The 27228-nt window shown below is 37.7% G+C and overlaps 2 protein-coding genes across 2 annotated transcripts; one reads left to right on the top strand and one right to left on the bottom strand.

The window, feature by feature from the left end:
• Positions 1 to 8192: 8192 nt before the first annotated feature.
• LOC131306350 (17.6 kDa class I heat shock protein-like) lies at positions 8193 to 9002 on the top strand. Its single transcript, XM_058332542.1, has one exon. The coding sequence runs from the start codon at positions 8252 to 8254 to the stop codon at positions 8852 to 8854; it is 603 nt and encodes a 200-aa protein (XP_058188525.1). The 5' UTR covers positions 8193 to 8251; the 3' UTR covers positions 8855 to 9002.
• A 698-nt stretch (positions 9003 to 9700) lies between these two features.
• LOC131306346 (methionine S-methyltransferase) lies at positions 9701 to 20118 on the bottom strand. The gene is made up of 12 exons (XM_058332527.1): positions 19652 to 20118; positions 17676 to 17869; positions 17269 to 17475; positions 17009 to 17104; positions 16394 to 16582; positions 16129 to 16317; positions 15814 to 16050; positions 14624 to 14758; positions 12921 to 13241; positions 12613 to 12792; positions 10994 to 11962; positions 9701 to 10256 (listed from the first exon to the last, which is right to left on the bottom strand). Exons 1-12 carry the CDS (start codon positions 19893 to 19895, stop codon positions 9957 to 9959), a joined length of 3261 nt encoding a protein of 1086 aa, XP_058188510.1. The 5' UTR covers positions 19896 to 20118; the 3' UTR covers positions 9701 to 9956.
• Positions 20119 to 27228: the final 7110 nt, after the last annotated feature.

Raw genomic sequence — 27228 nt, 5'->3', positions numbered from 1 at the left:
CTAAGAAGGTGAAGGGTGGTTGTTAGGTGAGTATTTTCCCTCTATTTCTTTTTCTTTTCTTTTTCCTTTGTTATTATTGTTCTTCAGCTATTTTCTTTGTCTATTTTGGAGTTATATTCTTGTGTAGAATAATACATTTGGTGATGTAATGTAGTGGTTGGCTGCGTCAGTGGTGACTCCTTGTGCCTCCATGCACCGGGGCATAGATTAGATTTAATGAATTGCAAAAAAAAAAAAAAAAATTAGTGCAAGGGAATTGGGTTAATTTAGTGCTTATTACTGGAGTATTATGGATGGATGATGTTTACTAAAAATGGGTTGCTTAATTTATTCTAGGGTGTAAGATTGGGCTGTTTGAATGGTAAGTCTTGTAAACTTATTTGTTCAGAATTTATTTTGGTGTATTTTATTTTTTTTTAACTTTTTGTTTAGCTTTTACTCGTAATTTTTGGAGTAATCATTTGTCTCGACGAAACGAATCGGAAAAATTTAAAAATATTGACCGATGTCAGAAAAAGTTCATATAAGACGACACTTAATATAAGACGACACTTAGACAGAAAACACATAAGACGACACTTCAGACAAAAAAACACTACTGTTTGATACTTTTTTTGTCTTTAGTGTTTTTTTGCTTTTGGTAATTTTTTTTTTTAACTTTTCAGACTCCTTCTGTCAAGACTCAAGACGGGTGATTAATCCAAATAATATAACGCAAATCTAACAAAAATTCTAAAAAGACTAACAAAATACATGAAACGAAGAGTTTTTTTTTTCCCAAGAACTCACCCTAATTTAACTGAGTTGGTGACGAAAATTGTATAAGTTGTTTTCTTAGATCGTTCTTAAAATAGAAGTGTATCAAAGTTCTTAGAGCATCCACAGTAGAATAATTAAAAGTCGATAATCGAAAGTTGTCACATCATCTTTTGATTATCCATTTAAGGAGTTGTTAAGATTAGCAATGTAGAGGTCCACAATGATATACTTAAAATTGAATAACCAAAACTTGTCACATCACCTTTTTAACTTATAAAAATCTAGAAATTGTGACATAGAAAATAATTTTTTTAAAATAGTTTTCAAACTAATAAAAACATGTTATTAGAAAAAGAGAAAATAGTTTTTAACAAATTTTTATTTAAAAAAATAGCTTTCGAAAAAAAAACTGTTTTTGAAATAAAAAAGCTTTTGAAAAAAGTTACAGTTTGGGAAAAACAGTTTTAATAAAAAAAAACATGTGTAAAAAAATTGTTTTTGCAAAAAAATAAAAACTGTTTTTAAAAGTATTTTCTTAGAAATATGTTGAAAATGGAAAAGAGAAGGTTTTTGTGTAATGATGGTGTACTTGATTGAGGAAATATGGAGACAATTAAATTTGATTATCCAATGGTCAAAATTTGATGAGTTGCTATAGAAGTTGATAAGTTTGGTTATTCCAATGTCAGCTCCTTTTTGAACAAATGTTGCTAATCTTAATAACCTTTTGGTTTTGATTATGCCACCGTGGATCCTCTTATTTAAGGATGAGTTTCTTGATTCTTTTGATCAAAGGAGAAGAGACTCTGGCGTTGGCTCATTTGCAGGAAATTCTTTCGGACTCATTTGGATGACTAGCTAGAATAGGCTTATTCCATTTTAATAACTACTAGTATATTTCACAGAATCATTCGATATCGAAATGCGTGCAATTATTTCTAAAGAAATAAATTTGTCACATTGGATCAAAACTTATTTATTTGGTAGTACTGTATAAAACTATAAATTAAAAGTGATACTCCCTCCGTCCCTTTTTAAATGTCATACTTCGTAACTCCAACTTATTAAAAAAATATCATCATTATACCTTTCACATCAACTTTTTTCTCCACTTTCCTAACTTATCCATCATCATTACACTTTTTACTCACTAACTTTTCAAAATGGAATCTACTTTTAGGGACAAAATGGACAATGTACCAACTTTTACCCACTAACTTTACCAAATGGACACTTATTAAAGGACAGCCCAAAATGGAATACTGGACTATAATAAAGGGACGGATAGAGTATTATACTATTGATCAGTATCAAATCAATGCAATTCTTGATATTGTCAATGATATCGATTAAGTTTTAAAATGAACGATTTCGATTATCCAAGTAAGCTAGGAAATTAAGCGCACCCCTAAATGAGCCCAATAGTACTGCGAGTGTACAAAATTGTTTCCCATAGGAGCGGGACCCTAAGAAAATCGCGTAAGTGCGTTATATATATATATATATATATACACACACACATGCCCATTGAGTTAGCATATTACATATACTTTGCGAACACTAATAATCTAGTTAATTTAACTAGAAAAAGGTATTTCTATTTGACAGGTGCCCACTTGGATGTCATATATAATCCATTGGAGTTTTAATCATCGAACATCTAAATTCGCAATTAGAGCAATAAAAAAATAAATAAAGGATATAAATTTGCAATTAGAAGTGCATGAAATTGAACTGGAAAAAGACAACGATTGGTAAATCCGAACTAATTTTAAGCCCACAGTGACTTTTATTTTGCAATTTCAAGTGATTATTCGGTAGTGCTCTTGTAGCCCCATCGATCGCGTGGCACCCCACTGATCTTTTCAACTACACATTTGGGTGGAATTCACACGATTATGTGGTGGAGAAGGTTCCTGAAGTACCACGTAACTGTGCTCAAGAAGCAAGTAATACTATATTTTTGGACTAAAATACATTCATCAATTAGGATTGGCAATTATAGATTAGAAACTTGGATAAAATTTCACTTGGGAATGTAATTGTTTTATTATTAGTTTTGAAAAATTATGAGAGGAGGTTTAGAAGAAAAAAAAATTCAAAATATCATTCTGTTGTAGAAAACAAAAGGCCCATGTAGTCAACTAAATTATGTCCCCAATTTGGGATACAATAATCTTTCACGCTTAAAATTTTCATCACAAAACAATTATTTGTTTCATAAAATTAGAAATTGATTTGACGCGTCCTCAACGTAGGTTCTCGTAAAGATGCACCTGATTAAATTCACCCCAAAAATATGTTCGCGTTAATATTTTTCAGTTCTAGGTTTAGGAGTATGAGATTCCAAGATGTTGTTATGTTACAAGCATGTGAAATAATAAGATCGAACAATGATTTTGACACTTCATTTTTTGATAACCACGCTCTAATATTTGTTTCTTAGTATCTTTGTTATGTGTATTGGAGTGGAGTTATCCAAACGTGAAGTGCCAAAATCAATCACCAATAATAAAACAAAAGCTAAAAGTAAATACAGTAGTATATCTGTAACTTGCAAAAACCTCCATGATGTGATAGGAGACAACTCATACTAAGAAAACAAAAAAAAGGGTCCATCTAATGACAGTCTACTGGGCCGTTAATAAGCACAAAAAAAAAAGTACGCACTTCAGTGCACTTTTAACATTTTTAATATACTTCTACTTTCATACACTTTTCAAACATTTCAACCTTAATTACAGCCCTGCGATTAGTCTCCGATAAAAATCTCTATCTCCATCGGGCAGTTATGTTAAGACGGACGCAACTTGAGTCCATCTCAACGATCAGAGTCATTTATTTTTAAGAGCTCATCAACTAGACATGTTTTAAAAAATTAAAGTCGATATTACGTATTGGTTACTGCAAGGCTGAAATAAATGTATGGTTAATTAGTATGCAGACCATCCAGCTAGCCTGTTTTAAACAAACGTACGTGATTCATTTAGTACTCCGGGTGAATGACTTTTAATGGACGATCAACTGGGCGGATACCAAAAATAAACGGGGTAAACCATCGACATGAAACTCGTGGTGGACCGTATCCGGGTGAATGACTCCATGCGGTCCAAGATTTAAATTTCAAATTGTCCATATCATTTTTGATACTATAACTTAGGCGTCCGAATCAATCTTAGGGAAAATGACGGCCCGTGTCGTGTTTTGATAATTAATACCATCTAAGGACATGCTAAGAACAATTGTTAATGCTGAAAACGTCATTGACGGGTATTAATTATCAAAACATGTCATCGGCCGTCATTTTCCCATCTACTTATGCGTACCCCGACTAAATTTTAAAAAATGAAGGAAAAAACAGAGGTTGTGCTGTGATTTTTCTGAGAATGTCTTCCCAACTAATAATGCAAAGACCTGTTTGGGTGAATGGGGTAGTGCATATAATGAGTATGTAAAGATGGCATCACCACATGCTTTCACTGAATAGATTATAGATGGGATTTTGACAAGGCTTAAAAAGCGCTTCTGTGAGTTTTCACATGCATCCCTATGGCCTATTGTCTGTCTGAAATCAATGACACATATTTCAACCATAACTTGACTACCTTATTAAATATTCCTCATGTCATCGATGTTTTTTTTCTCTCTTATTCTCGTAACAAGTCGTTCGGAGTCTGTTTGCGTGCACCTCAATTTATTTCGAGGGCCTGAAGTTAACAGCAGAACAAATTCTCCAGTGGACCCAAGTTCGGAATGTTTGGCTTTCGTAGAATTCAAAATGCAAGCTCATAAAGAACAAGGCACTTATTAACTTTCTCATGCTCGTTTGGTGTTAACCCTGAAAAAACAAAAGTAGCTAGTAAGCAAAAGTAGAAGCTCATTATGGGCATTCCCTTTGGTAACCATCTTGAACCAACAGTTTTAAACAGTCATGTATTAACCCAGCAAATAGGAGAACTTAATTGTAAGGGTGATTTGATGCCAGATCCCATTTTTGCAAAATCCCTTGGGATAAGTCCCATCTTCAATGATGATATTGCAACAAGTTCCTTGTTTCTCAATATATCTCATGTTCCTACCATTTGCCACGTTCCGGGCTCCATCGTCTTTAAATAGGAAAAAAGAACGGATTAATTAGTTTTGCTGCAAATGAATTGGCTATATACAAACAACAGATATATCTTGTATATGGTTCTATTAAGCAAGAGAACTCGTAGTTATCAAAGTCGGCTCTGACTTTTCGGGGGCTTAATTAAAGCAAATATTAAAAATATAATAAGGGATAAAAAATAGGAGGAGCCCTTACAATTCAAAATTTTTTGGGGGCCTAAAGCGGCCGCAACACTTGCTTTAGGTCAGGGTTGGCTCTAGTAGTTATATGCTTGAAGTTCGTTCTGTTCATCATAAATGATTTTCTTTCCACCAAATGACCGAGTCAATAGGGTGAGTCGTGACCCTAGAAGAAAAGGAAGAGATCACGTTCAAAACCTCTCAAGAGCTATTAATTCATAGGATCAATCGATACGAGACTTTGCTACGGTTTTAATCGAGGCTCTCCTCTAGTGAACGATGGGATTTGTCCCCAGTAATTAGTCAAGATGCGCATAAGCTAATCCGAACACTAGCTACCTGAGTTATTAATAATGGTCTAATAAGCCATAGAAACAAAAGATCCACACAATGGACTAATAATCCATAGAAACAAAAACAACTTTTGAAGGCAAATACCAAGGGGCTCGGCATTGGGAAGGATCCAATCCATTGATTTTATTCGGCTATTCGAGTGCTTTGCGTACGCAAAAATCACACTGATCAGGAACAACCCGAATGAAAAACACGTTTGTATTGAGATAATTTGTTTTCCCCATCTGGTATGAATTTGGGACAAAATTAAACTTCAACACATGCTTGTTAATCATATCGCTATTGATGCCCTCTAGCGTGGCATTTTGGGCATATGTGACAAACTGGACAACCCAACAAATTGAACATGTTCAATTTTTTTGGTTATAGAATGGACCCATATTGGGCTCACAGTCACAGTAAGGCTGTTTTGTCCCACCCATAGCAACCCCAAAATCCTATGCAATGATGTGTGCAAACTGTGTGCGGAAATAGAGCACAATTTGGTTGGCATAATCATGAACCTGATTACCTTATACATAATTTTAAAGGTTTGAGCAATGCTACTGACACCACAATTTTTACTCCATAGATGCAAGTGTGGTGGGCTCCACACGAACGCTTTTGTAGACCGCCACATTTGTGTCTATGCAATAAAAGGTACGGATATAAAAATCCGGTGTCACTGGACTTTCCTTAGAGGTTTTGGGCTCGGTAGGAGCTGACAGCCTTTGGGCTTCGTATACCAGTTCATTGGCCTTGGGTTTCATCATAGACTACGTAGGGTAGGCCCTGGCCCGTTTAATAAGAAATTTGTACGAAAAACTTGGAATTATCCTGTAGCAAATAGAGTCTGATCTCCTCCATCCCGAAAATTCTTATGCCTCTGTGCCGGAACACCCCTCAGGCCTCGGCACAAGGACTTTCGGTACAGAGAATCCTACCTCGTAGCAAATACTAAACCACACCGTAATGACCTTTTTTTAAAACCCTGGTACTAAGTGATAACCTCTGCTGGGAGGGACATCAACGACAATTTGAATTGTGCAAAACCATCATATCATAGAACATGAAAATTCCCATTGAGGACTCGAAATCAAATGCACCAGCACCAGCACCAGCACCAGATTTATTGTTTACGAACCTTTCTTCTTAATAATAGCAGGCCAAGAATGCAATCAATCAATATCTGAAAGCATTGAAGCTTAAAATTTGCAGTAAGTCTGTTAACACAGACTTTTAGCACACGGATCTCGCATAGATCCGTATGTGAGGCCCACTCCGGATCCTACACAAATGATTCGAGTTGTTCATTAAATATAAAATATTTTTTCAAGGGACCACACGAAAAATCAGCTCAATCCGATACATATTGATGCTCGATTCAATCATCTAATTGTTCATTATCCTGAAATCCGAATAAAAAGTTAGATGATTAAATTGAGCACCTATAGGTATTAGATTGAGATGATTTTTCACGAGGGCCCTTGAAAAAATATTTTACATTTAATCAACAGCTCGAATTATTTGTGCGAAACCTGTCCTGAGTCCCAAACAATAATTTGTGCGCGATCTATGTGGAATTCTCAATGTGGGTAGCACGGTTGTAAAATTTGACAGCTGTGGTTTCCATTGATCTGCTCCCCGGGTCTTCTTTGACCCAGCATTATCCCCTGCGCTCTCTCTCCCTCGGTGTCTGATCAAGTTGCTCTTTGGTTATCTCCCATATGTGTTTTGTTCTTTAGGCCTTTACAAGCCTTCGCTCGTCGTCTGCATATTTATTGATTGATGATTTGATCCGCTATGGGTACACACAAAACATGCACAGATCATTTTATGGGGTCCACTCTTTTCTCATTCAAAAATTCAATCCATTCATTACATTTAAAATAATTTGCGCATTGCCGCTGCCAAAAAAAAAAAGGTTCTAAAATGTATATCTTAAACCATGCAAAAAAACAAAGGAGTACTAAATTGTTCATTTTGTTTCAATACTTCGTGTTTAGGAGATACTCAGATAGCTCGGGAATTCCTAGAATTTATTCAAGGACCAAAAACATTTTACATATTACCAAACGTACGTGCTAGTCTAAAAAACCCCCTTTGGCCCACGGTATGAAACAACAATTAAAGTGCTTGTTCCATGAGAGATCTTAAGGTTGAATTTAGATAAAAATTTTAAATCTTGGGTTCTTCAAAGACTTTTTCCCGATCATTAATTTCAGATTCCGGGATTAGTCTATCTGTGCGCAAGATGAATTATACACCTGATAATAAAAAAACCCCAGTTAGTCTAAAAGTAAATCCAAACCGAAGGATTATTATGCGCAATGCCACGCTATGATCTCACTCACCGTGTGTCTCCATGTTCTCAGGCCACGTCAATAATGCACATACTGTCCTCCGTTATGGTGTCCAATTCCTTTTTTTTTTATACAAGAAGCGGAGAAGTTAATACTCCGTATATTAGTTTACATAAGATTCAGAAGCTGTTTATAATCTTAAATTCCAAACACCTCTAACGAGACTCGGATCCTAGCCTCTCTGATGGAAAGACTAGGAGATAAATGTTAAGCCACAAGTCCGTTAGTTTGGTATCCAAGACTCTCTAGAACTTTGAAGATCTCTCTCGCACCGCAATCCAAAGAAACCTCCAGAATTATCGACCAAAAAGAAGGCCAAACCCACTCCCTCTCTCTCTCTCTCTCTCTCTCTCTCTCTCTCTCTCTCTCTCTCTCTCTCTCCTATATAAACCCAACCCCATCTCACTCCCTCCCCCAACTATACCAAGAAAACCCGAGTCAAAACTCTCTTAACAACAAATCTCTCTCAACAACCAACTCACTCACATCCCAAAACAACCAAAAAAATGGGCATTCCAAAACTCACACCGATGTTCCTCCTAACAACAGCGATAACTCTGATCACTCTCACCCCAACCCCAACCACCGCTCTCATGCCCTATACCCGAAACCCAATATGGGACCTAATGATGCCACCACCCGACATCGACCCGCTCCGCATCCTCGAGCACGCCCCGCTCCCCATCCCGAAAGATGCGGAGCCTCTCGCCCTGGCCCGCTGCGACTGGAAGGAGACCCCCTCGGAGCACGTGATCGCGGTGGACGTGCCGGGGCTGAGAAAGGAGGACGTGAAGGTGGAGGTGGAGGAGGAGAGCAGGGTGGTGAGGATAAGCGGGGAGAGGAAGGCGGAGTTGGAGGAGGAGGAAGGGGAGAAGTGGCACAGGGCAGAGAGGGTGAGCGCCAGGTTCGTGAGGCAGTTCAGGCTGCCGGCCGACGCGGACCTGGAAGGGGTGAAGGTTAGGTTGGAGAACGGGGTGTTGACGGTTATGGTGCCGAAGGTGGCTGAGGAGAAGAGGAGGAAGGGGGCCAAGGTGATCAGTATTGAGGAGGCGGCCGGGAGTGGTGGTGATGGGGCTGTTAAGGCTACTAATAATAAAGGTGAACTGTGAACATAAGAGTATAGGATATGAGTTGAGTTTGAGTTTTGTGATGAGACGAGGATGGTTTGTATTAATGGTACTGTGTGATGGTGCATGTAGTTGTAAAATGTACTTGCTCTTGTTTATGCTCAAAATAAAGTGATCACTTCTTCCTTAATAGTACCAATGTAGTATATATGTAGTTGTAAAATGTACTTGCTCTTGTTTTATGCTCAAAATCACTTCTTCCTTAATAGTACCAATGTAGTATATATCCTCTTTCAGAAAATGTATAATTCCTCTTTTTGTCGTGATAATAAAATAGAAGTGGCAGCTCTATGGCTCTTACTACTATTTGCAAGTTGTCTTTGGTAAACCGTGGGATGTGGAGAAAACGGAATTTGAATTTGCGTGTGTTTCGGCTTAAAGGTATGAATTGTTCTATTTTCCAGCCGTCTGTCTACTATTGAGGATATCCGTGCTTATATCAGCTCTATTGGAGAGGAAATCATGCTCCAGTCCTGCCCATAATCTCTCAATTGTGACATCTTGAATTCTCAGAAATGTTTTTTCTCCCAAGTGTGTTGGGTTAGCAGTTGCAGCTGTTTTGTTTTAGTTGATGCTGTTGTTTGCCAGTCTATTTTCTACTAGCTTGTAATTCATTGTAAGGATTAGGCCTTTTTTGTTTGAGGTTTGTTTGCGCTTATAAAATTCACAATTTACCCCCACCACCCCCCCCAAAAAAAAAAAAAAAAATAATAATAAAATGATGGAGTTCTTTAATTCTTATTTAAATGTGATCATGCACAATGGTGGAAATAAAAATCACAAGCTACTACAAAATAAAAGCAGTTGAAGCACTAAACACACAAGAGCTGACTGTTGGCTTTTGCTTTTGCCTACATAGTATTCAACTCCTTCCGGTTTCTAGAAGTTGTTTACATTTAATTAATTTGGTACCAAGTTGACATCAAATTCAGGACGAAGCTTTTCATTAACAACACGCATAATAATTCCTCATAATTCCTCATAAAAGTTCGAAGCCAATCGAAATTGCTTCATCAATTTATTTTTCACGACACCTAAGTCGTGAGAACAAAGAATCGAATGCATTTAGATGAAACAAGGCACTTCAATTGTCGATTACTGCCCTGAATTTGACAATGCAATCCAATGCACGCTCGAATTCACTGTCTTCCAAGGCAACGGTGAATCGACAGTAGCCAGGGATTCCAGTCCATGAGGCACTGTTAATGCATAAACCAGTGGCCTTGAGCATGGCTTCTCTGATATTTGAGTCCTCAATCTTGGCTTCAAAAGCAGTGGGTTCTTCTTCCAGTGCAAGTTTCTTGCCAAGATAGGTAGACGGCTTTGCCACCATCGAAACACCGGCATGGGCTTCAAGAACATCCCACCCACAATTCTCGAGAGTCTATTGCATAGACATCAAATGGAAATTTCATGAGAATGTGCTATAACAAAAATTACCAGTACCGAACAAGCAGCAGTCAAGGTACTCCAAGAAAATTATGGGCACTCATTAGGCCTAGATAACTCATTTTGGAAGATTTCAAGTGCCACTATTGATGTGTATGAACTGATAAATATTTTTGTGCATACGAGTTTTTATCAAAGGAGGCATCAAGGGAATGCCACCAATATACAATAAAGTACCGACAAAAAAGAGGCCCTAATACAAATCCATGCAGCCTATAGAACAAAATGAATAGGTCAAGATTAGGATTACTGTCCCTCGACCCCAAAAACTCCACAAACTAGCTGGGAACTTTGTAAGTTTCAAGAAAGAACTCTCCATCCCAACAAACGACCAAGGACTCCTGAACTGAAAACTATGAACCATCTAATTGTTCCAACAAACCAAATCACAAAAAGTGGTGTTCGTTAGATTTAAGTTTTCCTACTATAAAGCTTGAAAATAGCTTGAGTTTTTCAAATACTGGACCTCTGGACGAGTCGGTTCGAACTAGGAGCTACGCTCGAGTTCATCTACTTCTAAATGATTTGAGCTCGAATGCTCCAAAGCTTGCTTAAATAATTTGCAGCCTTCAGCAGTACAACTATCTACACCACAATTATAAAGCACCAACGAAAAGAAGAAAAATATAAAACCTCATGAGATATGGAAAACCTATTGCACATAATGCTTACCTCTTTCAAGCGTTGAGATCTACTTGCCACAAGCTTTTTTTGTTTGGCAATGGCTTCCATTAAGTCTCCTGCTTTCTGCTGTCTTAGATCCAGCAACTTCTTTACGGTGTATTTAAGAGTGCTGTGAGGTTTGCTTAGTCCTGAAAAGCTATGGAACGTGTCAACCAAAAAAGACTGGTTTAGAACAAGAAACCCAAATGTGAGACCTCCAGTAAGCATCTTCAAAGATAATCCTCCAAGCAAAGACACACAAAAAGTTGGTTGCCCAGAAGAATTCAGTTTTGCTAAACTGTTCTCCAAATCCCAACCATTTGAGTCCTCAGAGTGAAATTCCAATCCTGAGAATGAAGTATCAATAATAACTCTAGCCCCATACTTAGCACAAACAGACAGTATGTTTTCCATCTCTTCATTGGTGTAAACTAAGCCAGTTGGGTTGATTGTTGGACCACAGATGTATACCCATGGTTTCTTCACAGTGTCTAATATGCCGGTAAGTATCTTTTCTGTCAGCTTAAACCCTGCTTCAGATTGGGTAGGGATGGTCACAATGTTTGCTTTCAGAAATCTGGCAGCAGAAACATAATGCCCGTTTGAGCCAGCTGGGAAGCACAAAGTTCCACCTTCTTGGATGCAGCAGAGGACAAGCTTATTGAAAAGAGGTAGTGGGAAGTCTGCATATACGAATTCTGCGTTGCTAGATGTTGGGAAGCCATAATTGCTCTTAATAAACTGTCTAATGCTGGTTGTCACATCAATCTCTGATTCTGCTACATTTTGTCTTGAAAAACTTTCAAAAATAGCAGCCTTGACAGGAGAAGGTATTGGGAAAAAGCTCTGATCCACATCCATATGAACTAAGGAAGAGTCATCTGCTGCAGTTATTGACAACTCAGCATGATCAAGGACTGAGATGGTAGAACTAGTGAATCCAATCATCTCACCAGCTTTTGCCTTCTCGCTTTCTCTCTGAAAGTAAAGAGGAAAAGTCAATGGAATTATCTATGTATGCTCTTTTGCAGAATTTAGAAAAGCAGGTTTTTTCCAAGATTTTCAAGGAGATCTTAAAGCAATTCGCGTGAGACAAGTTCAAAATGATATCCATGGTAACATTAGACTACATTTAAGTTTTCACTAGTGAATCAGTGATACTGGCGACTAAAAGTGTTCATATAGCACCAATTAGCAAAACATTTTGAAGCAGGAATTAGAGGTGTTCCAAAACGTTTGCTAGTTTCAAAGTTCCAAGGAGGTACAGCAAAAGGATCAACAATTCTACGAGAATCACAAAATTTTCCACACAAAGTACGTCGTGTGTCATAATTTCAGTGGCGCTTCATCATCAGAACAAATTATCACTTTAAAGGGTTTATTTAGTTTTCAATTGGGGATAGGAAATGTTAAAGAACTGATGAATGTAGATGGAAACACGCGTGATATCATAAAATATAATGCCTTCGTGTCCAGTGAGTATGGTTAAAGTTTCTACAAAAATTCCCAGGTCTCCAACAGGAAGTATTTACATACTGAAAGCAGAATACTAGGGACACTGAAAGCAATGTTCGGAGTCTTCGGACTAGATATCATTAAAATTGAGGACAAGTGTAAGTCTGATAAACCTCGGCAGGCAGATGTCGATCAGCTAACTGAAAGGCTAGAAGGTCATGGAATAGACAACCATAGTAGTATTGACTAATCGGCGCTGTATTCCCTTCCAGAAGTTCCACAGTCTTGGACAATGCTTTAAAGATGGTCTCCTCTTCTGATATCAGAAAAGCAACTTCCAAATCCGAGTAAACCTGTTTAGAGAGATTTTAACTACCACTATAAGCATCGTAATCAATCTCTGAATTCGTTGATCACAGGTAAAAGCTCCTACTGTAAACAAGCCAAGGTACCATAATTGATGAAAATGGGAGGGAAAAACCTGATTTTTTAGTAAACCACATATAATTGCAGCGTGGGGAGGCAGAGGAGTTCCAGCAAGATATTTCAAGACACCATTGGAAGGGGGGAGGCTGGATAGCTCAAAGTGGTCTGATATGTCCAAGAAAATACGAGATCCAATCTCTCTTGTAGTATCTAAAAGGTGCTGGAAAGCAGAACTAGTAATTGCCTCAAAATGAGCCATTCCTGTAACTACCACCTGTGGCTTCAACTTTTTAATTAGCTCTATCATCAAATCTGACTGGCGCGGGGCTTCAATTACAGTGAGAACATCTTCTGAAAGTTTATCAGTCTCAATATTCTGAGAAAGAAACATTCATAAGGTTATTGTAACAGCAGCTGAAATGAACTAGTAACTGAGAGAAAGAAACTGGGCGAAAGATCACCACCCAAATTACTGATGTTGGTTTCCTACAGGATATGGATTTCAACCACCATAATGGATACTAGAGGCTGGGCACGCGCATCGTCGAATTTTGACAATAGCCCCACTTATTTTTTATTTGATCAAATTTTGTTAAAATTAGACTTGTGCGTGCAGCGGTGCGCACATGCATCGCATGTGCCCCAATCTCTAGTGTATATAAATTTTTTGACAAACCTACTCATCTTCATTTGCATGTGATTCAATCAATTGCATCATCACTGAATTACAATTGTTTTTATTAAAATGGTTAAAATAAAGTTATTGGGTTTTTTTTTCCCCCTACCAACATAAAAGCAATGAAATGTACGAACGAAGAAAAGAAAAAAAATGAGAAAAGGGGACTACCTAGCAGTAGCAAACCGTGTGAAAGCAATGTGTTCTTTTGTCTTCTTGTAAGCAAAAGAGGAAGAATTCATTGTTTAGCACTGTGTTTTTTCTTCTTTTGATTGTGTAACCGAGATAGAAGACGATGACAGAGTTAATAGCGACGGTTGTATGTGTAGTCTGACAATTTTGAGGGGAATGTGGGTAGGCAGTTCGGGGAAGGGTAATAACTGTTTTAGGTGGGTTTTTTTTGTGCTTAAATGTCCAAAATATCCTCACAATTAACTATTTTGTTTTGTGTGTTTTTCTGCTTAAGAGGGTATTTTTGGGAAAGGGAAATACATGACAGGGAGACACCAAAGTGATGCTCCCCCTTTATATATTAGAATATATTAGTCATTGAACGAGCTTTCAACCATAAATACCTGAGGGATATCGTTGAGAATCATTACACAAGATAGGAAAACGCAGTTTTCTAAATAGAAAAATTGGAAGGAAATCTTTATAGGCCTCTCATAGGCCTTTTCTTGTACTGGATAATATTATGTCCTTGAAATCTTTCATATGGAGATCATGACGTCCACAAATGGAAAGGTATAGCTTCTTGTCAAATGAGATCATAGGCCAAAATAAAATGGGTCGGAAAAAAGCCCTCTTTACAAAAACCAAAAAAGATGAACAAAGATAGAAATCATTAAAACAAACTCAAATCCCTATTAACTAATTAACTGAGGAAGAAACGTTTGTGGGAAGATCAGCCCATGACTTGGGGAAGTAAGGATAAAAGAATCTTATATGTCTGATGGTACTGCAATGATTTGGAAGCCAAAACCTAGGCAATATACTTCAAATTTGCTTATCAAGTGAAACTACGGTATGAAAGATCAAAACATAGGACGAGATATTTATGAAACCATCACAAATACGCATACCTCTATGGTCAACGATGTTAACCATTGCTTGGGCAGGTGTCGGCTCAGATGTTCATCAACAATGGCAAGTCGTGGGGAGAATAACCGCAGAGCATTCTCTATCGCCACATCCCTTGAAGGAAATACAACGATATTCTTGCACAGGGATAAAGAACAAAGATGTCAGGAATGTAGCTTAGTTTCAATAGTTTGGACGGTACACAAACATATCTGTTCCTGTAACCCAAAAGACGTAATTTAATGTGAACTACACTTAATCCGATCCAATAGATGAAACTTAGTATGACCTACAATTAGCATGACAATATCTACACACACATAATCAATAATTGTACCTTAATGTTTGGTTCATGTCACATTCTTATCTGCTGTGTGCAGTTCTCGTTAACGGTTGACACGGTAAATTAAAAGGTTATCCAAGTCCATTTTGGGTCATGTGAGTCTAAACGGAATTCGACACGTGTAGTTTTCATGTTTTCGGAGTGGCAAAAAGTAGTAGACTTTAAGACCGTTAACTTCGTGCTGCGGTCGAGGCATGAAGATGGGTCGTTCCTTAGAAATTCCTACCCGCTAGGAATAACAAGTTTCAAAAGAGGAAAACAAAAGCTGCCTTTACACCCTCAAAATACTATCAATAAAATTTTGTTGATTCAATACACTTCCTGTCAGAAAATTTGTATACAACATATACATGTATGTGTGTATGTGTATATCGCGAACATATATATATATATATATATATATATATATATATATATATATATATATATATATATATATATATATATATATATATATATATCGGGGCGGTTCCGGGGACACTTAAACCCCCCCCCCCCCCCCAAGGTTCCGATCGAATTTTGATGATCCGAACCGCTCAATGTAATCAGAACGTGATTTTAAGGGTGCCTATCAGAAATCAGCAAAAAAAATGACCGGGAAGGGTTTCATCCGAACAGTTTTTTATTGAACTTTATTGAATGGTTCAATAAAAAACTGCTCAAATCAAGCCCTTCAAGGTTAGTTTTTTTGCCAGTTTCTTGAGGGCGCTCTTAAAATCACGTTCTGAACACATTGAGCGGCTCGGATTATCAAAATTTGATCGGGAACTATGAGATTAAGATTTGGAGCAGTTGAATGACCAACCAAAGAGCATTGAAGGAGAGAATTGACCATCGAAGTTCACTTACATCTGCATTAATGGGAACATGGTGGTAAGTTTTCATGAAACCAGAAATCAGATTGCGAAATCTTTTGCTTCCAGCTGGTGGCTCGTATGGGAAAAATGAGCTCTTTTTCAAAACACTGGCAAGATAAGCAAGGAAAGAAATCTTCTCATCCGCCACAGAATCATCCTCAAATGATAGATCTAGAGAATTGCTGATCTCACGGAACCCATTTTTAAGAAAATCAAAAATCATCTTAACCTGTCACCATAACACAATCAATACCCCTTGCATTTCCTGTGTCATAAAATGCAAGGCAGACTTTCATGAAGTGCGCACCTGATTTGGTTGACGAAGTTGACAACTGTAAACTGATAAAGCATGAGAAATACGACCGCCAGCCTTTCCATAGGCCCAAGCAGTTCGAGCGCAAATTGGCTGATCTCCAGCTAGCCCCATGAAGAACTCAAAACGATGGGGACTATTCTTTTCAATCTCAACCAAAGCTGAAATATCTGTGTCAGAAGCCTGCAAAAGAACAAAAAAAATCAGAAATGCTGCATTTTGGAGGAGATATTATTTTCAGTTAAGAGGGGATATTTACCTGAAGAATTTTTGTCTGCCAAAGCTTGGTAACCTGTAGCCCACGCCGTTCAAACAAGCGTTTACAAACACCTTGTCCTGGACGGCCTCCCATATTAAAGATCATAATTCCCAAAGGTTTGATGACAGAAATTCCTTCTTCAACAGCCCTGGCAATGAGACCCAGGCCAAACTGATCCTCAACGAAACCCTAAATGGAAAAAGATAGACAATGTTATAACAATACCATCTCAAACAAATCTCTACAGCTAAAAGTGGACTAAAACCAAAGAATCGTATAGATGCCAATATCATTTAATGAGTCATATGCATTGGTATGTAGATGGTATTGACAAAGAGGATGGTGTGAATATAATTTGACTCAAAACGTGGTCAAGACAAAAACACATCAAACGGGCAGAAAATGAAAAACCTAACTGAACACTCCCAGTGACATCACAATCTCCAATCCCATAATTTTGCATCATTCAAACTTTAAAAAAAAAAAAAACGTTTTCCCTTAACAAAAAGGAATCATTATTTCAAAATAAGAAGCCAATTAGAAAAGCAGGTATCCAGTATTCAAATGCTTAGATCCTAACTGTCCAAGATGCATCAGCATTAAAATATTGCCAACCTGAAGTGCACAATAGTTACTCAAGGAATACAGAAACTCCTCGCTTGCATTTTCCGTAATCATCTTGGACATTGCATCTGGGTTAGGGTTAAGAATCTGCAAGAAAGAGTGAAGCATGCGAAATAAGAAAATTGGTTCCAGAAACCTTTAATTTCCAACCATAGTGGAATTTTCCTACATCTTTCATCAGATATAAATTTATAGAGACAAGTTTATTTACGTGAAAAACTAAGAAAATATAACACGACGGATAAGAATACCTGAGGTATGCATCCAACAATGCGTTCGAGTTCTATGTGATGATCTCTGCAGTAACCTAGCAGGTCAGATTCATGGAACTCCACCCTATCCAGCAAAGTCTTCCCTTCCACATCATAGACAGGTTGACCATTTTCATCCAGTGCGTTTAGATATAAGTTGATCCAAGAAATCTTGATAGCTCTTGGATTAATATCAAGCCCATACACCTACAAAGTGTTGATCAGACGCTAGTTAAAGAGCTCCCAACACCAAAAATCAACAAATATGCTGATCATGTAGAAAATGAAAGCATCACCTCTGCATGCTGTCGAAAGCATCTAATCAGTAGAGGCGATGCTTTTATTTACTAGATGATCAAAGAAGAATCATAAACTTGTATATTAGCATGATAGGAAGAACTATAGACCTTCAATGGTAACCACTTCTCAGCTATGGCAATGGATATCCATCCGTTACCGCAACCAAGCTCAGCAACTGTCTTGTCCTTGAAGATAGAGTCAGGATATCTATTTAGTCCTTCATAAAAGGTGAAGGACCAGTCCTCTGGGATGAAGATGCTAGGGATCACCATCATTGTCAGTTTCTTCCTCTTCTGATAACCTGCGATGGCAGCAGAAAGTATCAAAGCATATGATGCAACAAGCAGAGGAGTAAGTTAAAGTGGTATAGCTTTGATCTCAGCAATGAGATAAATGACTGGCTAGACTTGCAAAGACAAATCAAAACCAAGTGATTTCATTAATGGCATGCAACTCTCCAATGCATTTGTGGAGGGGCTGAAATTCTCAGAAGCAACCAATGCTTGGATAGAGGCTCAACAGCAGAGAAGGTTGTATTTGAAGGGTAGCTATTCAGAAGAAAGAAACGGATTGCAGAAGAACATGCAAGGTGCCTAGAACGACTTTTTCTTTTTGTATTCTAGTGTATCAGGAATAAGAGAAATAGCTTTAGTTTTTTGGAGGTCTAGAGGACTTTATACAGGGTTGGGAAAAGGGAGTCCAGAGCCCAAGACTCCGCTATTGCAGGGTTGGGAAGGGTCAAATGTAAACACGTAAACTCTGCTCAACACCCACCCTAACATGTTTTCTCTACGTGTCGCCCACTACAGAATGAAAAAGGATATGGAAAAAGAAAAACCAATAACCAGAAGCATAGTCCGAATCATAAGAGCGCGCACACAACTTTAGTAGCTGTAAGTTGATATTAACAAAAGGGTGTCAGTCCATTGAAGGCTGAAAAACACAAAAGAAAAGATCTTGAATTGATTTCATTAACACTTAAAACTCAGCAAAACAAAAATATGCCACCATACTTCTACAATACCAATATAGATTCAAAGCCCCAATGTCCCTTAGAACATGAAATGTTCATCCTTTTTTGGTTCTAACGTAAGACAGTGCATAAAAGAAAATTTTCCAAGAATTATGTACCAACACTTGCTCATTCTCTAAAAAAATGTTATTTTTCAATTTTTGTGTCTTAGATCTCTTAATGTTGGGCAGCCAAATTTTCAGCCCAAATGTTACATTCTGTCATTCATTGGACCAGAGCAACAAACGGATAACAATCATTGATTCTGTCAGCACATAAACAACCAAACCAAACCCAATGTGTTTTTCTCCACCCTTCTACTCTGTCAATATGTTCGCTTATATTCAATATGTCATGTCCTTTAGCAAGCATCATTTCGGTCTTCCTCTCTCATGTCATTTCCATCTACAAAAAACGTATAGCTGCTTTTAACTGTTTGCATCTACTAAATATCAAATCAGCAATTCCTATTTTCTCTCATCATCCAATAGTGACGTAGTGCTAAGACACTGCTACCCATATCAATTCACAAAAATTCTCATTCCTAAATTCTAATCTTATCTATCCTAGCCTAACCAAGCATACACCTTAACATCTTTCATTCCAACCACACTCAATTTATGTGTTATATGTCTCGTACATATGGTCAATAAACAAATTGAACCGTAGATTGTTCAAGCTTGGTTTGAAAACTTAATGAGCTTTAAAAAAATTCAGGCTTAGCTTGGTTACGAGGTGAGCCAAAACTTGAAAGAGCTGTAATCGAGCGGATCACAAGTAGTTCTCGAGTAGAGCTTGAATTTTTAAAACATTAAAAGAGCCGAGTAATAGCTTGTTAGCCTGGTTTAAAAGTTTAACGAACCGTCAAAATGTGTACAAGCCTTGTCTTGTATGTTTACGTAACAAACCGATCTCAAACAAGCTTTTAAGGAGCGAACATGAGCTGGTTAGTGCGTTTATCAGCACAATTCGAGTGGTATTAACATCCACACGCACAAACATGTATAAGTGGAAGGTACATTTATTTTTTTATGCTTAAAAGGAATTGAAAAATTGGAACGAGAGAGAGACCTTCGTATTGCTCAATATAGATGTCTTGGATGAGGAAATGGAAGGTCTGGAGGCACTCGTCGGAGGCTTCCTTGGTGGCGAACCGTTTCTGGAGATCCGATAAGAAGATCCGGGCTTCGGGCCGGGTATTCGGATCCTCGAGCCTCTCCAGCAGTGATCGGAACGCACTGTAAGCGGAGTCGCCCGACTGTTTGCACTGATTCAAGAAGTCGTCCATGGATCCCCACAAACCCTTGGCTGCCATTACAATTCACGGATAGAGAGAGAGAGAGAGATTCAAGAAGTATGATTGTCTGCGAATTTATACATTCCTTCCATAGGGGAGAGAGAGAGAGAGAGAGAGAGAGAGAGAGAGATGGTTCAGACTTCAGCGCTACTACAAAATACAGAAACCAAGGACGTTTATTGGCACATATATTGGGCCGTGGGACGATCAGATGGATAGATCATTTATTACCGAAGGCCTTAATTTAGAGATTATGGATGATTGGTGGTAGCAATTTTGTTCTTCAATCACCAATCATGTAAAGCCACACAACACAATTTGTGTCGCGGGGTGTGATTGGTATTAGAGCAAGTACACCTGTTGTTAGGTAAAAAAAACTAGCGAGCAATGTATAATTTTTATTTTACCTATTTATTTTTCTATTAACACTACATCAATGCTATCTGTTTAACTTATTTTTTAATAAAATATTATTACTGTTCACGGATGAATATATACTGTTTATGGATGTATGACTACGTACTGTTGGAGAGAGGGAGAAAAAGGAAGGAAAAAATTTGTTTCAAAGTGAACAGTGGATCGGTAAAGGAGACTAAGCACTGTTCACGGATGTATTTAACATCTCCCTTTGCCTCATCCGCTGCAAGTTGGTTTTGTCCCTTTCCATAGGTAAGTAGCTTAGTTTTGTTGTTTGGCTCTGCTGATAAATTTGCTCTTATGGTGACATTCAGTCTAGGATCACCGCACTATTTTCACTATTTCATGTGGGGTCCATTCTGGATTCTACTGTTCAGTTTTGTTCTTACGAATTTAAAAAACATACCTACCGATATACGATTTGGTTGATTTTTTTAGAAGATCTCCTAAAAAAATATTTTGAAATTTATGAGTATTTTTTTTTATTTTTGTTGGGCCCAGAGTGGACCCCACATAGAGCAGTTGGGAATGGTGCGGTGGATGTAGCAGAAGTGTATGGTGGAGTGTTATTGGAAGCAAAAAGTCAACCTCCACCGCTTTGTTTCACCATTCTTCTATTGGTCTAAATCTCACCGTTTAAAAGTGTTTTAGACGGTCCAGATTTTTAAAACATTTTCAGGGTCCCTAAAAGAGTTCTTTTAAAATTCGGATCATTAATTACTAAAAGTCAAGATGGACGATGAGATTAGCGCTGCGATTGAAAGAGTGGTGAAACACAGCGATGGTAGCAGACTTGCAGTACTGGAAAGTAATAAACTAAGAGCAAGTTTACCAAAGGAGTTAAAATGACAATTTTAGCTAATTTACCGAAGAAGAACAGAAAAAAGAGGTTGTAGCAGAGGAGGAAAACAGGGGAGGTAAAATAGCTGCCAAGTATTGGTTCGGTATTAATGCCTCACCACTGTTCATTAGGAATCCTATTTTTTGATTATTTAACTCTCTCTCTCTCTCTCTCCCCCCTCTCTCTCTCATATTATAATAATAGAATAAAGGAAAAGATTGTATATTTTAATAGAGAATAGGTTAAATAGATAGTGTTGGTGTAGTGTTGAAAGAAATATGAATAGATAAAATGAAAAATGTGCACTGTTCATGAGTTTTTTTTGCTAATAACTGATAAACTTGCTCTAACCGAGTCTTGAGGAGGGAAATCGTTTTCACGGGTGACTATTGATCGGGATTCCTCAACTCCACATGCCGCGTTCCCCCCGGGGGTGGTCCTCAGCCTATTTTTTGGGGGAGGCAGCATCTGGCAACAGCACCCCATAGTATATCTGTTCAGAAAATGGGCCGGATTTGTGATCCGGATCCGGCCCGATTAAGCCCCAATTCAATTTCTCCAAATCCAATTTCGCAAAGGTCCTGGATTATGTTGAAGTTTTTGGAAAAATGACGGCTCAGGACGTGTTTTAATAATTAATATCTGTTAAAGATATGCTAAGAGCATTTATTAATACTGAAAATATCCTTGACAGATATTAATTATCAAAATACGTCATTACCGTCATTTTCCCTTGAAGTTTAGCGGTGCCTAGGAGGGCAAACGAGTCAAGCTTTGTGGTGTTATAGTCAGGACCGGCCCAACCCCAAGGCCCAAGAGGCCTGGAACTTGGGCACCCTAAAAATGTTCAATTTTTGGGGCATTTCAATTTTTTTAGTATATAGATTTGAGTAGGACTCTTTTTTATCCCAATACCATAAAAAAAAATGCCCATCCAACATGCAAATAAAAGCCCAACATGAAAATAAATGCCCAAAAACTATGACCCAAAAACTCGATGGCATTTTTGTAAATCAGAGAACTAATCGAAAAAAGAAAAAGAAAACCAAAGCTCTTACACGTTTTTTCCACGAGAATAAATTATGTCCGGCTCACATGGAAAACTCTCTTTTCCGCCCCACCGATCAATAGGTGATAGCTCAGCTATTGCTTTGGTTGCCCTGGAAAAACACGTGCACAGCTATTACTACTGTGGTAAAAAGGAAAACATAGTAAACTAGGATTGATTTGGTAGGTTTTGATTAAAAAGTTAGGATTATTTTTTCTATTTAATTTTTTTTCCGTATTTGTTAGTTTTGCGTTAAACTTTTGTGACTTATTGATTCATCTCAACAAGAGAGATTGAAAAAGTAAAAAACAATATTGATCAAAATCATAATTTTTTTTATAAAATAAAAAAATAAGTCAAAAAATACAACTTTTTGACTTCTATTTTTGTATTTTTTAAAAAATTACGAGTTTCGATCCAAATTTTATGTTTTTTTTTTGATTCATCTCGCAAAAACAAATCAATAAATCACAAAAGTTTGATGCGAAACTCACAAATAGGAAAAAAATTTGAATGAAGACCAAAAAAAAGTCCTTACATTTTAATAATCCCACCATCTGAGCAGTATATTGTTCTGACAAAATTGGTATGGGTACACCACGTGTACACCTCCTTGTATGAGACCTATTTTGATGGCCCACACAAATATTGTGAACCTTGCAATTTGTTCACAACATTTTTTGAAGGGTCCCTATAAAAATTAATTCACTCAGACATCGGTAAGTGCGTGATCTATACAATATTTTTTTGATCTATATAAGTAGAGACCAAAAAAGAAAACGCAAAGATCAAGTACTTATTGATATCCGGCTGAAGTGATTTTTCCTGGAAACCCTTCAAAAAATATTTTGAACAAATTAAACAACTCAGATAATTTGTGTGAGATCTTGAAGACTTTGTATTTTTGTGTTCGTATGTAATAAATAGTATAAATTTTATATTGGTTTGGCTTTCTCGTATTTTGATCGTTACTGTAAAAATTGTTATGTATTAGGGGCACACTTTTTTTAATTTGGCCTTGGGCACTCAAAACCCTTGGCCCGGCCCTGGTTATAGTGTTCGAGCTCAACTCAGTTTAGCTCGATTACTAAACGAACCTAAGGCTGCGTTATTTTACACTTAACTTATTTTTCCTTCGTTTTAGAATTTAAATGAAAATAAGTTAAGTTCATCTATTATTCTAAACTTAAATTTAATTGCCTAACACACACACAATTACAATATAAGTTAAGTTTAAGGATTAACTTATCAAAAAAAAAAAGATGGGAAATAAGTTAAATTAGAGGCTCTAGATTTTTAAAAACATTTTCAGGGTCCCTAGAAGAGTTCTTTTAAAATTTGAACCATTAATTACCAAAAGTCGATATGAACGATGAGATTCCCTAGAAGAGTCCTTTTAAAATTTGAACCATTAATTACCAAAAGTCGATATGAACGATGAGATTGAGCTCTGCGGTTGGAAGAGCGATGAAACACAGCACAGCGGTGGGAGCAGACTTGCAGTACTGGAAAGTATTGGGGAGCGAAATCGTTTTCACGGGTGACTATTGATCGGGATTCCTCCACTCCACATGCCGCGTTCCCCTGGGGTGGTCCTCAGCCTATTTTTTGGGGAGGCAGTATCTGGCAAGTGGCAACAGCACCCCATGGAATATCTGTTCAGAAAATGGGCCGGATTTGTGATCCGGATCCGGCGATCACAAATCCTGCCCAATTAAGCCCTAATTCAATTTCTCCAAATCGCAAAGGTCTTGGATTACGTTGGTTTAGCAGTGCCTAGGAGGGCAAACAAGTCAAGCTTTGTGGTGTTATAGTGTTCGAGCTTGACTCAGTTTAGCTCGATTACTAAACGAACCTAAGGCTGCATTCTTTTACACTTAACTTATTTTTCCTTCGTTTTAGAATTTAAATGAAAATAAGTTAAGTTCATCTATTCTTTTAAACTTAAATTTAATTGCCTAACACACACACAATTACAATATAAGTTAAGTTTAAGGATTGACTTATCAAAAAATGTAAGGATGGAAAATAAGTTAAGTTAGAAGAATGGATTGAATTAAAAATTAAGTTAAGTTTAAATTAAGTCTTAAAGAACACAACCTAAAAATTGAGGGTCGATCCCTTGACGGACCGAGTCCAACTATTTTCTGATCGAGCCTAGGCAATGAGCCAAGCTTTTTCGACTCGAGCCGAGTTTTAGAATATTGAGCTCAAGTCATTTACTACACAAGCCTAAAAATCGAGCTCAAGCTTGACTCGATTACCTAAAGCTAGTTGACCCTCGAGCTGCTCATGAGCAACTCGGTTTGTTTGCAGTCCCAGCAGTGCTGTGAAGCCAGACCACACCTTTCCGAGTCGTCAGGATAACCGCGTATGTTTTAATCTCAACAAAAATTTGCCGACTGCGAAGCCCCCGTCATGAACGGCGCTCAATGGAATGTGATCACTTATCAGTGTAAAAATCATATATGTGGTGTGATAGCTTCTAGCTAGTTTTTCTTCTTTTTTTTTTCTTTGTTGACGAAAGAACTACCCCACAGAGGAATTACTGATTGGACCCCACTCTAAAGCGCAAACCTCTGGTTGACCAACAGCCACCACGGCCCGGCTACGGGATTCAGCAGGTACCAACCCTGCCTACTTTGGGGCAAAGCCAAGTGCTTTCCGCTGGGGCAAGTCCATGGGTGGTAGCTAGTTTTTCTTTCTTAAAGCATAACTGGCGATTGCGCTGTCTGTTGTTTGGGATACAAGTGGGAGTCTTTGTGGCTTTCGACTCAGACGATGCTCCTTTACTATATTAAGGAACCCAAAAGCATGACCCAACGTTTAAAAAATGGATTCGATCTGTTCCTGGATGTTTTTATTTTTTATTTTTATAACCGAAAAACAGTTCTACAACCGAGCTACAATTGGACGTGACCGCGCAACCCAAACCTCTCCGCGATGTTTTATTTTGTTGTTAATTTAAAGACACTTCTTTTTTTAAAAGCATTAATCTTCTTGAGAATTATATAAATTCGATATCAATTGTTACATTATCGGAATACATTTGTAAAGACGAATATCACAACACTGTAAACGAACTAGATTTTGGTTTCGTATGTCAATGTTTTTTTTTCCTTTTAAACATGAATCATAAATGAATGCCGCAATCGTATCTGCGATATACGACCATTATGAATTTTCATTTTATTACTAATATTCTAAGATGAGCTTTTAAAAAAATCAATAGAGTAACTTTCAACTCTCGGCACAGTTTTCAATAAATCTTTCTCTCTATCTCTCGCCACTTATTACCACTCCAACTCTCAAAAATAACTTTCTAAAAACTCAACCAAACAAAATGAATGGCTTTAAAGTAATAATAGAACCTGATATATCTTTTGCAGTTATTTTGGGTGTAGTTTTGAAAACGGATATGTAGATAGGCTATTCCACATATTTGCCAAAGATTATTGCTCTCGGCATCATAAGAGTCATCTGCAGGGGACCCACCACACAACTTATGTTGGGTCTGAATCTAAGGTCCCACGACTCCCACCGCATATTACAGATGTGAAAGAGTATGTTTAGCCTCACCAAACTGCTATGAAAACTTGAACCCGAAACATTAAGCTAGGAACTCCAAGACCTTGTTCATTTGGAAGATTCAAATTCTCTGAACACGGTCTCCAATAAATTTTCTCTATATATCTTTTTCCAATCATTATTTTCAAAAGTCTCCCTCAAAACCTTCAAATGAACAAGGTCTTGGACTTTGCTAGTATTATTTTGAACTACTGATCTAAAGCTACCAGTGGCATGTGCATACCATCATCACCATCACAACTCACAAGGGGAAAAAAAAATCAATGGATCATGTCCACGAATCGAGTGCTTTTAGAAAGCAATTATACAGCATAAATAAATTAGCAGTCTCATAATTCACCACCAAGCCCACTATCATCAACTGATGTTCTTTTTTCTCCTTCAGGAACCATGAATTTTCTCCAGCGGTGCCTACCGAAGCGCTCAATTTCACGTCCGTCAACAGTTCGAATTTCTCTGAAAAAGTCTTTTAAAATTCAGACCGTCCGAAACACTTTTGGATTGTGAGATTGAGAGCGGTGGAGAAAGCGGTAAAACAAAGTGGTGGGGGCAAGACTTTCTGAATTTTCTCCTCTCTCGGGAATTTTGGTATAGATGGCACTGAAAAGTGAAGAGAGGAGGAAAGTTTGACAGAAAAAGTTGGTCAAAAGTTGTTGGTTAACCATGCAAGCAAATAGGGGTTTTTTTTTATTTATTTATTGCAAATTTGGTAATTGGTATGTGATTTTGTTGTCACTCAAACAGAGGACGAGAGGAACAAAGTTAATTGAACCCTCATAGGACCCTTGAATCCAGTACATTGAAGATGAGGAGGGATCAATGATTTAAAAGCTAACGAGAAATAGAGTTGTTTTTCTCCCAACAAATGAAAATTTCTGGAGTTTTTCTTGGTCTGACCTAACTAGTTGTAGCAAGTTCTTGAGCTGTAAATCGGCCCAAGTCAGCACCATACACGATAGGGCTTTGTTTAGAAGGATCGCAATTTCCATACATTCAATTGCCTAGTATTGTAAGTGATCTATTCATTTGGAATGTTTTCGATTTGTAATGTTGGTTTAGATTGAATCGGAATTAGTCACGTAGTGTAACTATATTACCGGTCGCCAACCGCACAGCTTCGAATCACCCGGTCCGGACCCGACTAACCCACTTCAAATTCTTTGGCCCATTTCATCTCACTATAGGCCAATCATCACTTTTCTTGGCATCTGATGGCCCAATCAAGCCCAAACTTCCATCTTTTCACCTTAGCCCAAAGTATAGGCCCAAACCCATTGAATGGCAGGCCGAAGGCTTTGAGACTAACGGTTGGACCAACTGATCCCTGTAGTATTGTCTCATTCTATGTTTTTGGCATAATAAAGGTCTTCTATCGGCGAATGTGTTTTTTGGCTCAGCGAGGGGGGTTTTCACTAACGTTTAATGACTCCCCTAAAAAATGTTAAACCATTCTTCGG

This window comes from Rhododendron vialii, chromosome 11a, assembly GCF_030253575.1.
Source record: "Rhododendron vialii isolate Sample 1 chromosome 11a, ASM3025357v1".
NCBI lineage: Eukaryota > Viridiplantae > Streptophyta > Magnoliopsida > Ericales > Ericaceae > Rhododendron > Rhododendron vialii.
This window is presented reverse-complemented; position numbering and strand designations above follow the sequence as displayed.

Bases quoted from the DNA above. Each gene is read 5' to 3' on its own strand.
- LOC131306350 (XM_058332542.1), top strand. From the start codon at position 8,252: ATGGGCATTCCAAAACTCACACCGATGTTCCTCCTAACAACAGCGATA.
- LOC131306346 (XM_058332527.1), bottom strand. From the start codon at position 19,895: ATGGCAGCCAAGGGTTTGTGGGGATCCATGGACGACTTCTTGAATCAG. The intron at 17,870-19,651 runs GTCTCTCTCTCG...CTGCCATCGCAG, and splicing joins CTATATTGAGCAATACGAAG to GTTATCAGAAGAGGAAGAAA. The intron at 17,476-17,675 runs GTCTATAGTTCT...AACACTTTGTAG, and splicing joins AGAAGTGGTTACCATTGAAG to GTGTATGGGCTTGATATTAA.